The 12929-nt window shown below is 44.1% G+C and overlaps 1 protein-coding gene across 4 annotated transcripts; it reads left to right on the forward strand.

Annotated features, from left to right (window-relative positions):
• The first annotated feature begins 2314 nt into the window (after window positions 1–2314).
• On the forward strand, window positions 2315–12341 carry LOC124054016 (ras-related protein Rap-1b). 4 transcript variants are annotated; one of them, XM_046379654.1, is made up of 8 exons: window positions 2315–2400; window positions 5848–5917; window positions 6898–6966; window positions 7579–7635; window positions 7841–7981; window positions 8584–8727; window positions 8978–9070; window positions 9160–12341. In XM_046379654.1, the coding sequence occupies exons 2-7, from the start codon at window positions 5861–5863 to the stop codon at window positions 9062–9064; spliced, it is 555 nt and encodes a 184-aa protein (XP_046235610.1). In that variant the 5' UTR covers window positions 2315–2400; window positions 5848–5860; the 3' UTR covers window positions 9065–9070; window positions 9160–12341. The 4 variants fall into 4 exon arrangements, with proteins under 4 accessions (XP_046235610.1, XP_046235611.1, XP_046235613.1 ...); XM_046379655.1 differs by having other exon boundaries at window positions 2332–2400; window positions 5845–5917; XM_046379657.1 differs by lacking the exon at window positions 2315–2400 and adding an exon at window positions 3830–3839 and having other exon boundaries at window positions 5845–5917.
• The last annotated feature ends 588 nt before the right edge of the window (window positions 12342–12929 follow it).

A 12929-nucleotide genomic window follows, 5' to 3' on the forward strand; every position in this document is an offset into this window, starting at 1 on the left:
CATTACAGGAGCAAACAAAACAAGTGATGCTGGTTCATCTGGTCTCCTAGCAACAGCTGAATTGATGAGTTTGTATTACAGCCTGGCTGATCATTGACATGCTGATGATTTCTCCTCTTTGAGGTTCAGTAATGTATTCTTTGCTGATGGACTGATGCTGCAAACCTTCATGTTCAGAGACTCCCCGTCGCTAAAGCTCTAAGGACAAGAAAATATTTTCATAACTGTCTTTTTCTCAGCAGCGTTTAGTAGAACTGGGCTGCAGCTAACCAGCTCGCTCAGAAGCTGCTGCAAATGATAGTTTTGTAATGACAAAGTGAGAACAGTGCGTGATGTGTAAGGTGTCTGAAGGTGACGAACCATCAGGGCACAACCAGCTGATTCTGCTGTTCTCGGGTGGTTTTCTAAGGAAAAAGTAGAGCATTTAGCAGCTGAAGAGCACATATTCCCCTCAGGAACAGGTGGACCAAAAGCACACAGAAAATATTAATAATTTCTTTTTCTATTTCAGTGACATCTTTAAAACCTTTTGTTACAGAAGAACCTTCTTTCCATTTTTTGCAGCTGTTTGGTTTAGCCTCACTGACTTGTTCTAAACAGGTAAATTATTATTACATCAGCAGTTTTCCTGCAGATTGTGTGCTTCTACTTGAGACAAACAGCAGAACTTTCATTGGTGTTCTCATTAAGAGGAAGTGTGTATCAGTGAAAGGGAAGCTGGTAGGGTGGGGAGTGAATCTATTCTTGGTGACTCCTTCCTGTTTGGGTGTGGCTTCACAACACTGTATGTGTAATGGTAGTAAACACTGCATGTGTGTCTCAAGGCGTGTTACCATTAACACGCTCTGACATGCTCAGATGCTCCATGACTCTGCAGTAACACACACACTTTGTGAGATCTGTGTTGTCGTTGCTTTTCTTCACTCGCCTCAGGAGTTTGACCTTTGACCTCCGGTGTGAACAGACACATTTTATACCGAATAGGAGAGGAACATATTGATCACATGACAGAAACGAAAGGTAACATAGCATAAAGCTCACATGAGCACTTTGACACGAGTGAACAGAAAGAGCGCCTTCAGCGGTGAATGTGACTCAGCCTTATTGCTTAAGATTCGTTAGTATAGTTCAGATCGTTGACAAGCCCTCCTACTGTACAAAAGTAAAGCCAAAATATCACAGATACAAGTGCTGCCATCTTGCTCTGGTGATGTCATTTGGAGCCAGAGTATGTGCAATAGTGATCAGCTGTCAATCATGACGCTTGAGCATCAAGTAATTAATTAAAACCAAACTTATCAGGAAAAGGTGAGGTTCTTATCAGCGCGATAAGAACTGCTACATATTTATTTTTATTTTTCTTGACCTCCAACTGTTGAGCAAGGCAGCAGTGCAGACTGCAGCTGTGTCGGTTCATAAGAGTAAATGTGATGTTACGGGAGTAGAAACCCCAGGAAATTAAATTCTCAAGCGGTTCTACTCTGCGTGAAGCGGGAAGCAGCTGGGGAAGTTGAAACGTCACAGGAAAAAAAAAGAGCAGTGGAGCCAAAATGTGACGAAGTTACAGTGAGACCGGAAGTAAGGTTGGACTGTCTTCAATATAAAACTTCTTTTCTTGCTGTACATTCACCAAGTCTCATGAAACATTCATATCCACGAAGTCTTGAAAGAGACGCTGTGATACCTGATGTGTATTGGCCAATCATGTATTAATCCGATATCAGTGTGTTAAATTAAACAAACATGGAAATTGTTATCATTTTAACAGCCTCACTGTACACTGACTGTGTGTTGGATATGTTTGTTGTATGGCCTGGCTCAGGTTAAAACCTCCTTTAAAACATGAGCAAATACAGAGAATGAATTCCACAGAACCTTTGCTAAATATCTCGTTTGACAGTCATAACTGAAGAGAAGTGTTTGTTACACAAGTCGTTTGCCGTCTGTGAATATTGGCCACATGTGTATTAAACATCTGTCACGTTTCAGGTGTTCTGGACACTGCTGGGAAGGAGAGAAGTCTTGTTTCAGTGTGTTGAATCCACGGTGTACGCAAAAATATCGCCCTAAGGGACTTCAGGTGTCTTAACTTCGGATTTAGTAGGTCTACGAAACAACTCAGAGTCTTCTTCAGTGCAGTTTCTTACTAATTACGACCAACTTATCCCCGTGACTATTTTAAGACTACATGACATAACTTGACATAAATTAAAATAAATAAATATTTTTTATTTTGAAAGGATCGACAGGAAGCCATGGCGTTCACCGCGTTGAGCGTGCCGCCAGAGCGCAGCGGCAGCAGGAGGGAGCGGCTCTGATAGAGCGACGTACACAGAGAGCGGTAGAGAGAGAGAGAGAGGGAGAGAGAGAGGGAGCAGCGGAGCGGACGGGTGGATGACTGTGAGTACCGCTTCCTTTCTCTCTTTTCTCTCTTTTTCCCCTTTCCCCCTCTTTTCCTTTCTTTCTTCCCTCCATCATGTAGATGTAGGTTTACCCGGGACGGGCTGGGACAGATCATGACAGACAGACGGGGACAGACAGGCAGGCAGGGAGACAGGCCGGTGCCGTGCCGAGCTGGGCTGGGTTTGCGGAAGCGACCGGCGGACAGACAGACGGACGGAGAGGCAGACAGACAAGAGCTCCGCTAATAATAATGATACTGTTGGTATTATAAAGGGACAGATAGCTGGGCACCATCATGGCGGGTGTTTGTCCGTCCGTCTGCCTGTCTCACGTCCGCTAAGGTCTCTGTGTTCCAGCTTGCAGTTTGTCTCCGGTCCTCCAGGCAGCGGGGCCTTCTGCCAGAGCTGGCCGGGTTGGAGGCGTTCTGAGGCGGCCACAGAACTGCGGAACTCCCGCTGCTCTGCTGGAGGAATAAGAGAGGAAGTAACTTAAAGTGCGGAGTTGAGGAGTTTGGAGAGTCTGTCTGTCTGTCTGCCTGCCTGTCTGCTTACCTGTCTACCTGTATGTGTGATAAGTATATTGACAAGGCTTGGTTTTATTCCTCTGCTGTTTTACTGTCAGCAGCAAACACACACACACACACACACACACACACACACACACACACACACACACACACACACACACACACACACGCTGAGCATTGACAGGCCCCACCTAGTTCTGGTTGACTCAGGGATCTGTGTGTGTGTGTTTGTGTCCATCCTTCTCCTCCACCAACTTTACTTTAGTAGATTAACATCATGCTGCATTTGGTGCCTGTTGGAAAAAACAAAACTGCACACTTTGTGAACATATCTGCACACATTCTCATCACTTGATCAGATTGTGCCTTGATAGCTCAATAAAGGCCACACAGCGCTGAGATCATTTGAAGAATAACGTGAAGGCTGAATACCTGTTTGATTTTCACCTTTGTGACTTTCTTTCTCCATTTTCTGTGTGTGAATGTCCTCTGCAGGCTCTACCAGCCACATTGTTTCACAGCTCTTTTCTATGAAATTCAGTCTACTTGCAGCAAGAGCTGACATGATTAATGAGTTACTCAATCAGCAGATATTTATTTGACTGCACTGATCATGTTCGGTTAACTTATCAGTTGTCTTTGAAGCATAAAAGCAGACAAAAATCTCTGTTTCCAGCCTCTAAAATGTGTGAATTTTGTGATTTTATGTGTCTTGTGTGATTCTAACGTGAATAATTTTGTGTTTTGGATTGTTTACAAGGACCTTTAGAGGATAAAAAGCACTTAAACAAGACCGTTAATTACTGGTTTTGTATGTCTTCCAGTTCGACTTCAGACAAATTGTGGTGGATTCTCGTTTATCTTGTTAATCTTTTAGAAGCCAGAGATTTTTTTTCGAGGAAAAGGAAAGGTAATAGGAAGTTTTGGACTGTTGGACACCTGAAGATGTTACCTTTGATGGGCGGCATTATAAAGTATCAGCGCGATGGTGCAGTGGTGGTTAGTGCTGTGGCCTCATAGCCAGAGGGTTCCAGGTTCAAATCCCGGTCTGGGCCCTTCTGTGTGGAGTTTGCATGTTCTCCCTGTGCCTGCGTGGGTTTTCTCCGGGTTCTCCGGCTTCCTCCCACAATACCAAAAACATGCACATTAGGTTAATTGGCTGCTCTACATTGCCTCTAGGTGTGAGTGTGAGTGTGTGTGGTTGTCTGTCTTTGTGTGTTGGCCAGTCCAGGGTGAACCTCGCCTCTCGCCCGTAGTCAGCTGGGATAGGCTCCAACCCCCTGCGACCCTGACGGATAAGCGGTATAGAAAATGGATGGATGGATGTTAGAAAAAAAAAAAGATGGACGTTTTTGCTGGCAAAAATAAATCATAGATTAATACAAACACAGCTTATTTCATCGTCGATTAATCTGGAGTTTTCCTCAGCTAAATGCTTATGAAATGGCAGAAAACAGTAAAAACTGTCAAAGATGACATCGTCAAAGGTCTTGATTTGTCCCACCAAAATGTGACCAATCAAAGCAGCAAATCCTCACATTTGAGAAGCTGGGAAAGCAGAATACTTGTCATTCTGCCTGAAAAATGACTGAAATGTTCAGTTAGTCGTGTTTGCTTCGAGTCCTCTGAATGTCAGTAAATCAGAGAGTCAAAATGTGCCACCACAGTCCAGTGAGAGGAGACGCTTTCTTAATTTCCGGTTAACTTGTTGAACAAAGTTTGTTTTTGTTGTCGTACTGTGACTGTGTGTCACGTGGAGTCCAGCTGTGCACGTCTGGACTGCGGGTCCGGGGTCGCCCCTGTAGAGCCCAGAGAGGTTCAGGTGTGTCAGGTCACACTTTTCGCTTCCTCTTCATCGGCGCCGTCTGCTGCTGCCGCCTCAGTGTGCGCCTTCCCTGAACTCGCCTGGACTTGTTGTATCGCACTGAAGACAGACGCAGTGAGGCGGCCCCTGTTCACACCTCCGGGTGCAGAAATCCGCCTCTGGTGATGCGTTCACGCACAGCTGGGCAGCTAAAACTCCAGATGTAAACGCCTTTCAGTTTCATCAGGACTGCAGTCAAACAGAGAAAATCGACTTAGAAACGCCGACGTTTTCACAAATGTTTGCGAAACTGAACTTTGGACAGATGCTGATCAGATTTATTTTATTTTATTGAAACGATGAGTGTTTTCTTTATAGTATGGATATTCATTTTCATTTGAATGAGTTTTTAAAAGTCTAAAGCGTGTGGGAACATGAAGTTGACGCGAGTGTCGTGTCCTCCTGTGTGAACTGATGGATTATCAGCACAGCTGAAGCACATCAGCTCCTCTCTGGGGTTTGCTGGGTACAAACTGACAATTCTGGGTAAAGGAACACACAGGAAAAATGGCAGTTAGAGAGAGATGTTAATGTTCAGTCCTCACACCACCTGCTAAACCACACACACACTCTTATCACATCACCATGGTAACCTTGGCAGACCCTCATTAACAGAGATGAGTGTGTGTGTGTGTTGTCTCTGTCATGTTGCTTCTTGTTGCTGCAGCGACCCAGCGAGTTATGACTGGTATGCACACACACACACACACACACACACACACACACACCAGCATGCACTGAAACAGTGACCAAGAAGGATTCCACTGTTGTGACATCATCGCCAGCTGGGTGGTCACGTGACCTCTCTGTTTTAAGGAGCACACCCAGATGCATGCTGGGTAATTATTAGTGTCAGTGGTGAAATCTGTGTGTGTGTGTGTGTGTAACTGGTAGTTTTGAAGCTCCAGGTGCTCTGCAGCAGCAGACGGGGCTTACACTAATGCTGCTCTGTGATTGGCTGCTTGGAAATGATGTCCAGGAGTGAAGATAACGTGTCTCTCTCTCTCTCTCTCTCTCTCTCTGTGTGTGTGTGTGTGTGTGTCTCCACCAGCAGACAGACAGTCAGGATGCGTGAATACAAACTGGTTGTTTTAGGATCAGGAGGAGTCGGCAAGTCAGCTCTGGTGAGTTACTGAGGACGTTTCCACCAACAGGTCCTGAGTGTGTGTGTGTCACAGCCACACAATGTTGTTCCTTCATCACCATGCACACACACACACACACACATACCACAGTCCATCTTGAGTCCCACACACACAAAGTGGATTCATCCGCTGCTGAAAATAGTCCCCAGTTTGTTTGAGCTGCCGTTGACTCTTCGATGCGTTTCCTGTCAAGTTTGCGTCGTTAAGTCCGTCTGACAGTATCACACACACACACCAGTCTGTTCAGGGTGTGTGTTTACACCGCCAGCTTTCCATGCACGTGCAGCACAACTTTAAGAGTTTGAAAACAGATGGATGGAAACGCACCTGCTGAGCGAGATTTCCTCAAAGGTCAGCTCGACTTATCTGTAATCATAAAATACATAAATCTCCGTTTATGGATGAAATGCATTGACAATATGACAAACAGAGATTATTGCTCATTCTTAAAGACGCATTACAAAGAAGATGGAGGTGAAAAGTTCCTCCTTTCCTGTAAAATATCCTCTCACTAAAATCGCCTTTTCATGAACAGCAACAGTGAAAATGAGCGCAGCTGGCGTTCACAGAAGAGTCGGACACGTTTGATCAGAACAACAAAAGTCCTGTCACAAAGAGGGGAACATGAATTTAAACTGAAGCTGATGAAAACACATCAAATCTGAGTGTGAGCTTCTTCAGCCTCCTCCAACAGACAGACACTGTCGCTGTGTTTGTCTGTTCAGTCCTTACATTCCACACACACACACACACACACACACACACACACACACTGGTCTGAGTCTCATTACAATGAATTGCTTTAGTCCAGATGATATAATGGAGACGTGTCAGTGTGTCACATTAATTCCATTCTAATGACTTCCAATAGAGAACAGAGCTCCATTAACACAACTGGCCTACTTCACTTTCACTCTCTGCCTGTCTCTCTCTCTCTCTGCCTGTCTGTCTGTCTGCAGACTGTCCAGTTTGTTCAGGGAATCTTTGTGGAGAAGTACGACCCGACGATAGAGGATTCGTACAGGAAGGTAAGACAGCTGCGAGTGGTGTGAGACAGCAGGCCTGTCTGACTGCTCATGACAGCAAGGAAGAGAAGAAGAATCAAGAGAAGGAGAACATGGAAGCTGATTTCTGCCCTGACAGAAAAAAAAAGGATTAAAAGTTAGTCGTGATAAAATTAAAAATGTTAACCTGGTTAAACTATTAAATAATAAGTTGAAACGTGGAGAAAAAAGTCTAAACTGTGAGACTTTGTGTCATGTCCCGGCAGCGGGTCACTCGGCGGTCTCCACCCGCCATAGATGATAAATGTGGTTTAATGCCACAACACACAAATCTTAAGAGAATCTAACTGCAAGTGACACATGAATGCAAGGACTGGACATAACGAGCAGGAACGGATAAACGAAAAGTGAGAAACTTTAACTGCGAGGTTTGTTTGTGTTGTGTGTTTGTGGTGTGAAAGCAGCAGGATGTGAGGAGTGCAGTGAGTAAAAACCAGCGTGAAGGAGCAGATGTGTTTTCACGTTTTAAGTCTTCACGTTTCCGCTGACTTTTATTGTGAAATCTTGGCAAATATTTTGTAAGTGATGTTTTGGTGACGCTCTGAGGACTCACTCCGTCTTTGTCTCTCTTTCCAGCAAGTCGAGGTCGATGGACAGCAGTGTATGTTGGAGATCCTGGACACAGCAGGAACAGTAAGGAACTGTCTGTCTGTCTGTCTGTCTGTCTGTCTTACCCTTCCTGCCCTCAATCAGTTCATGTCTTTCTTTCTGTTCATCAGAACCAGGAAAATTAGACAAAAACCAAAAGGACTCTACAGTGGCGTCCACATACTTGTGTCCAGTATTTGTGTGTCTCCCTGATGCCCCGTCTGTCTGTGTGTGACCTGTCTGTCTGCAGGAGCAGTTCACGGCGATGAGAGACCTGTACATGAAGAACGGTCAGGGTTTCGCTCTGGTTTACTCCATCACGGCTCAGTCGACTTTCAATGACCTCCAGGACCTCAGAGAGCAGATCCTCAGAGTGAAGGACACCGAGGACGTACGACACACACTCGCACACACACACACACATCAGAAACACCTGTCAGCATAGAGAGCCAGAGTCATGATGATGTTCCTAAAGAACATGCAAACCTGTGCGTTCATCCAAAACACTATACTGTATATTGTATATGTACCTATAATAACTATAAAGTAGCTAGAAACGGCAATCAAAATTTCCTGGAGCTGAAGGTGATATCTAGATAAATCAAAGCCAAAATCCAAAAATATTTAATTTCCAGTGGAATAGAACAGCAGCAAACACATTTGACAGGCTGTGACAGAGCATGTTTGGCACTTGTGCTTGACGTTATTAATTGACTTGAAATAATTAATGACTAAAATCTTCTTGTTTCGTTGTCTTTCAATCAACTATTTGATTAACTGACTAATGGTTTAATTAAATATAATTATACACCTGCTGAAAATGGTTGGTTGATTTAAAGAGTTTGAGACAGTATAAACGGCGACACCTGCTGGCCAACCAGTGGGACTGCAGCGACATGGAAAGCCCTCAAAAATCAAAATCTGCTTCGAGCGTCACATCACTACATTGCTGCAATGTGAATGTGAATGTGAATACTCTGTTTGACGCCGCAGGTCCCCATGATCCTGGTTGGAAATAAGTGTGACCTGGAGGTGGAGCGTGTGGTGGCCAAAGAGTCCGGCATTGGTCTTGCCCGCCAGTGGAACTCCTGCGCCTTCCTGGAGACCTCGGCCAAGAGCAAGATCAACGTCAACGAGGTGACCACAAACATACTCAAAAAACATCCCAGTACCCAGTCTTTTAAGACCAGGGAGCATGTGGAGACATATGATGGTTATTATTCAGTTAGAACTCAATAACTTTATGGACTCTTACAGACCGATTTTGTATTACTTACCTTCAACTCCAACAGTCTTTGCCAAATTATTTGACAGGGCAAAAGAGGGCATTTTTTTCTGAAACTTGAGATATTTAACCCAAAATGCTGATTTGTTTGTGTGTGTGCAGATCTTCTATGACCTTGTGCGACAGATAAACAGGAAGAGTCCAGTTCCAGGCAAAGCTCGCAAAAAGTCCAGCTGTCAACTTCTCTAATGACATGTAGGTCTTTCATATGTTTATTTTGGTTTACCTTCATTACACACATACATAGTATTACACTAACTTTAAATGTGTCTTCTTCTTTTCAGTTTTCTGCTCACTTGACCAACAACCAACCAACCAACCAATCACACCACATCTTCCAGCTGGCCACGCCCCTTTAACACAGCCATGTCATCATCAACATCAGCCACCTCTGACCTCTGTTCCCGTGATGACCACATGTCCCATCAACTCACCTCAATGTCTGACAGACGGTTGCCTTGCAAACATTAAAACCAAACATCAAAAGACTGCAGCAGTGGTGATGATGATGATGATGATGATGATGATGAAGATAATGATTCTGCTGTTCTGCAGGAATGGGGGCTGTCCAAACATCTGCCCAAATTTAAACTACAGTTCCCATCATGCTCTCTGCTAGGCCATTTTGGGCAGGGGAGCAGCTTGTCGCTTTTAATTTTTAATGCTTCTTTCCTTTCCTTTCTTTTCCTTTTACTTATTTTTCCAGAAGTCCTGAGCCATTCACACGCAGTTTGACCACTTCCCTGTTCCCTGTCAGCCATGTTGTTGCCATGGTTACCAGGCTGACATCATGGCTAGCATGGCTGACTTTGTGTGTGTGGCTCTGGTAAAACCTGTGGATCCATACAGTAGTTATTATACAGTGATTATAATTATGTTTCTGTGTGAAAAGATATAAAAGTCATTTAATGTTTTTGATTATGATTTTTGGGGAGTGGGTGGGTGGGGTTGGGTGGTGCAGCAGGTCACACAGTCAGCTCACCACACTTTGAGCTACACTTTGAATTAGCCAACAGCTATGGGAGTGAATTGAATTGAGAGAATGCTAATTATCAGGATTTGTTGTTTGTTTGGTGTTATCTTGGTTAGCATATTTTTAAAGATGCTAATGTATACTCAGCTTACAGAACTGTAGAGTAGCTTATTAGCCCAGCAGTTAGTAAAATGCATTAGGAACGTTGCGGGAAAATGATGCTGTTTGTGGAATGATAGCATTCTTAGTAGAGCCCCAAAGAAACAGATGACAGCTGTTGGCCAAGGGCTAGCTGTTGAAAGGGAATGCTAACTATGCTAACTCACTGTTTGTGGAGTATTAGCTTTGTTGACATGTTCTTAACGGAGACGTATTTTTGTCTATGGGCCACCTCTTTAGCCTAGCAGGTAATTACATGCATATATCCACAAAGAAAGAAAGGCACGATGTTGCTGTGAGCTATCTTGTCAGCCTGCTGCAAGTTAGCTTGTCAGTTAGGAAAGGCAACAATGCTAAACTTTCTTTTTTGTAAAGACCAAGCAGAGTGTCTGTTAAAACAAGGATCGTAGTAGATACTGTTAGTGGTGGGCTAGCTTGACAGCTAACAGCCAATGCAACATATTTGGTATGCTATATTAGAATGCTAACACTTCCATAACCTCAAACAAACATATCAGTGACAGTAGCTGCATGCTAATTTGTTTGCATGCAGGGCGCGGTGAGCTGACTTGAGATTTGCTGCTCAGGGCAGACATGTTGCCTTTAGACAGCAGACTCACACTGGTCCAGTACCTTGTGTGTGTGTGCGAGCGTGCGTGTGTGTGTTTGTGCGTTTTTGTGTGTTTTTGTGTTTGTGACTGTAAGTGAGCTGCATAATCACAGTGAACCAGGCCAGTTTCCGTGGTGACCTTTTTGGCCCAGGCGGGTGAGAGGGGTGGGGTGGTTGTGTTGCATTAACTGAGCAGGGCAGCCCACAGGTGTTGTTTCTGTATTATTAACCTTATTATTACCAGATTATTAATGTTATTAACACATCTAAGAGGGAAATATTGAATTTGGTCTAACGGCCCATTGGGAAACACTCTTCAACTGATGGGCATAGATTGAACTGTCCAGGTATGGAGGACCAAACTTAACCACGAAGTTACAGCCAGACCTCCGTATCCTTGCATGGTTGTAGTATTTCATGCTAATACTTTAGCATACACTGGGTTGAGCTAACATCTTAGTGTTAGCATGTAGTACCACTGACACGTGGATAGTTTTGGTGTCAGTATTGTCATCGCTTTGAACAAAGTTGAACTGAATTCTCAGTGTTTCTTTTAACGGTAGCATGAGTTTGAAACCAACCAGAGGAGGATGAAGCCAAAGCCCCGCCCCTTTTGTGTTGGGGGCGTGGCCTGTGAAGCAGCCACGAAAAGCTTTTGAATATCTGTCTTCTTTTTGTAATGTGAGAGCGGCCATCTTACAGATACAGTGTGTTGGACCAGTGACCTCTGTGAGTACTGCTGTGCACAGTGTTGTACTATCAGGAGTACTGCGGTACAGTGTGGTACTGCTGTCGGTATTGTGGTTCTCCTCCAGTACGTTCAGTCATGTAGCATGTTGATGTTTTTGTCAGCGCTCACTCTGATCTCCAGATGGTGCTGCGACAGTTTGCATGCCGAGCAGAAGCTTCCGGGTGGAAGGTCTGCGCAGTCCCAGTGTTCTTGACAGCACCTGGATGTCCCACCTGTGCAGCCAGTCAAATCAACACATGACCCCGACTGCAGTCAGAGCTTTTTGCCCTCCAGGCTGCAGTGGCATCCGTCATTTCATCCGACTTCTGGGACTGTGGTGGTTGATAGTTTTGTCATAGACATTTGGCAGATCTAAAGGTGTCAGTGCGCCTCAGAAGAAGTACTTTGAACGATGTGTCTGACGGCAACGTTTGTGTAGCTGTTTGGCGCACACTTCCAGACAGTCTGTCCTCAAAGACACTTTCTATGTTGCACTCGGCGAGAGCTTGTGACAGAGTTAAGACTCGGCCTTACTTTCACACTTCCACAATCACTGCATAGAGCTCGTGTGACTCGTCTTTTTCGGAGAGTCAAAAAATTGATTTCACCATTGGAAAGTAGGTTTCAGATGCTGTCTGACAATCTGACAAGCACTTAGTTTGAACTGCACTGAGACCTTAACGTCCATGACAAACTGAGGTTGTTAAAAGGCGTATTTTTCCAGTCTTTATAGAGTGGGGATAGCAGGTTCACTCTGCTTCCAGTCTTTGTGCTAAGCTAGGCTAAATACATTCTGGACCTCTCTCAGTGCTGGACTCAGATTAAATTGATTGAGACCTTCTCATCTGAGTTTCTGTAAATCGCCAAATGGGTTGTAGAAGACGTGATGAAGTGATGAATGCAACTCCAGCCAAATGCAAACTGAAATAATTCATTCACAATGAGAAGAAATGATTTTACATTTGTGAAATAAATCTGCTTCTTTTTCTCTGTATGGCATGTTGACCAGTGAAATGTAAAAGAAACCAGTTCAGCCAGGATAAAATCCCATTTCCATTCCAGTGAATCATCACGGTTCACACGCTGGAGTAGAGAACTGGTAAATGAAATGGTCTGAACTGGTTTCTTCCAATGCAGAAACCCACAGCAGCAGCGGGAGGTAGGGGAGGGGAGGGGGGTGAAGCCAAATGTAAAGTAAAAACTAAAAAGCCTTAAATGAATAAAAGTGGTGCAATTTTGTAACAGCAACCTGCGATGTGGAATAATTCTGGACCAGATAGACAGATAGATGTATGAATAGAGCAACACATCGAGTCTGGTCATATGTGCATGTCGCCCTCTGCTGGCGTAGAAAATTCTGCAGCTTGTAACGCCACACTACAGCTGAAACAAACGCATAATTTATATCATATACGGATAAAATGGAAATAATAAATTCCAAAAGCTGGATAAATCCAGGTTAGAGAGAAACACAGAAAAGATTAGTGAAGAAAACTCTTCAACGCTGTAAAGTTTCAAGCTGTTCGATCTTGTAATTATCCAGAAAAGCTCAAAACAAAAGAAAAACCAAAATCGATCTAAA

The sequence above is a fragment of the Scatophagus argus genome, chromosome 22 (assembly GCF_020382885.2).
Source record: "Scatophagus argus isolate fScaArg1 chromosome 22, fScaArg1.pri, whole genome shotgun sequence".
Taxonomy (NCBI): domain Eukaryota; kingdom Metazoa; phylum Chordata; class Actinopteri; family Scatophagidae; genus Scatophagus; species Scatophagus argus.

Coding starts and splice junctions, on each gene's coding strand:
- LOC124054016 (XM_046379654.1), top strand. CDS start 5,861: ATGCGTGAATACAAACTGGTTGTTTTAGGATCAGGAGGAGTCGGCAAG. Junction 5,918..6,897: donor GAGTCGGCAAGTCAGCTCTG/GTGAGTTACTGA, acceptor GTCTGTCTGCAG/ACTGTCCAGTTTGTTCAGGG. Junction 6,967..7,578: donor TAGAGGATTCGTACAGGAAG/GTAAGACAGCTG, acceptor CTCTCTTTCCAG/CAAGTCGAGGTCGATGGACA.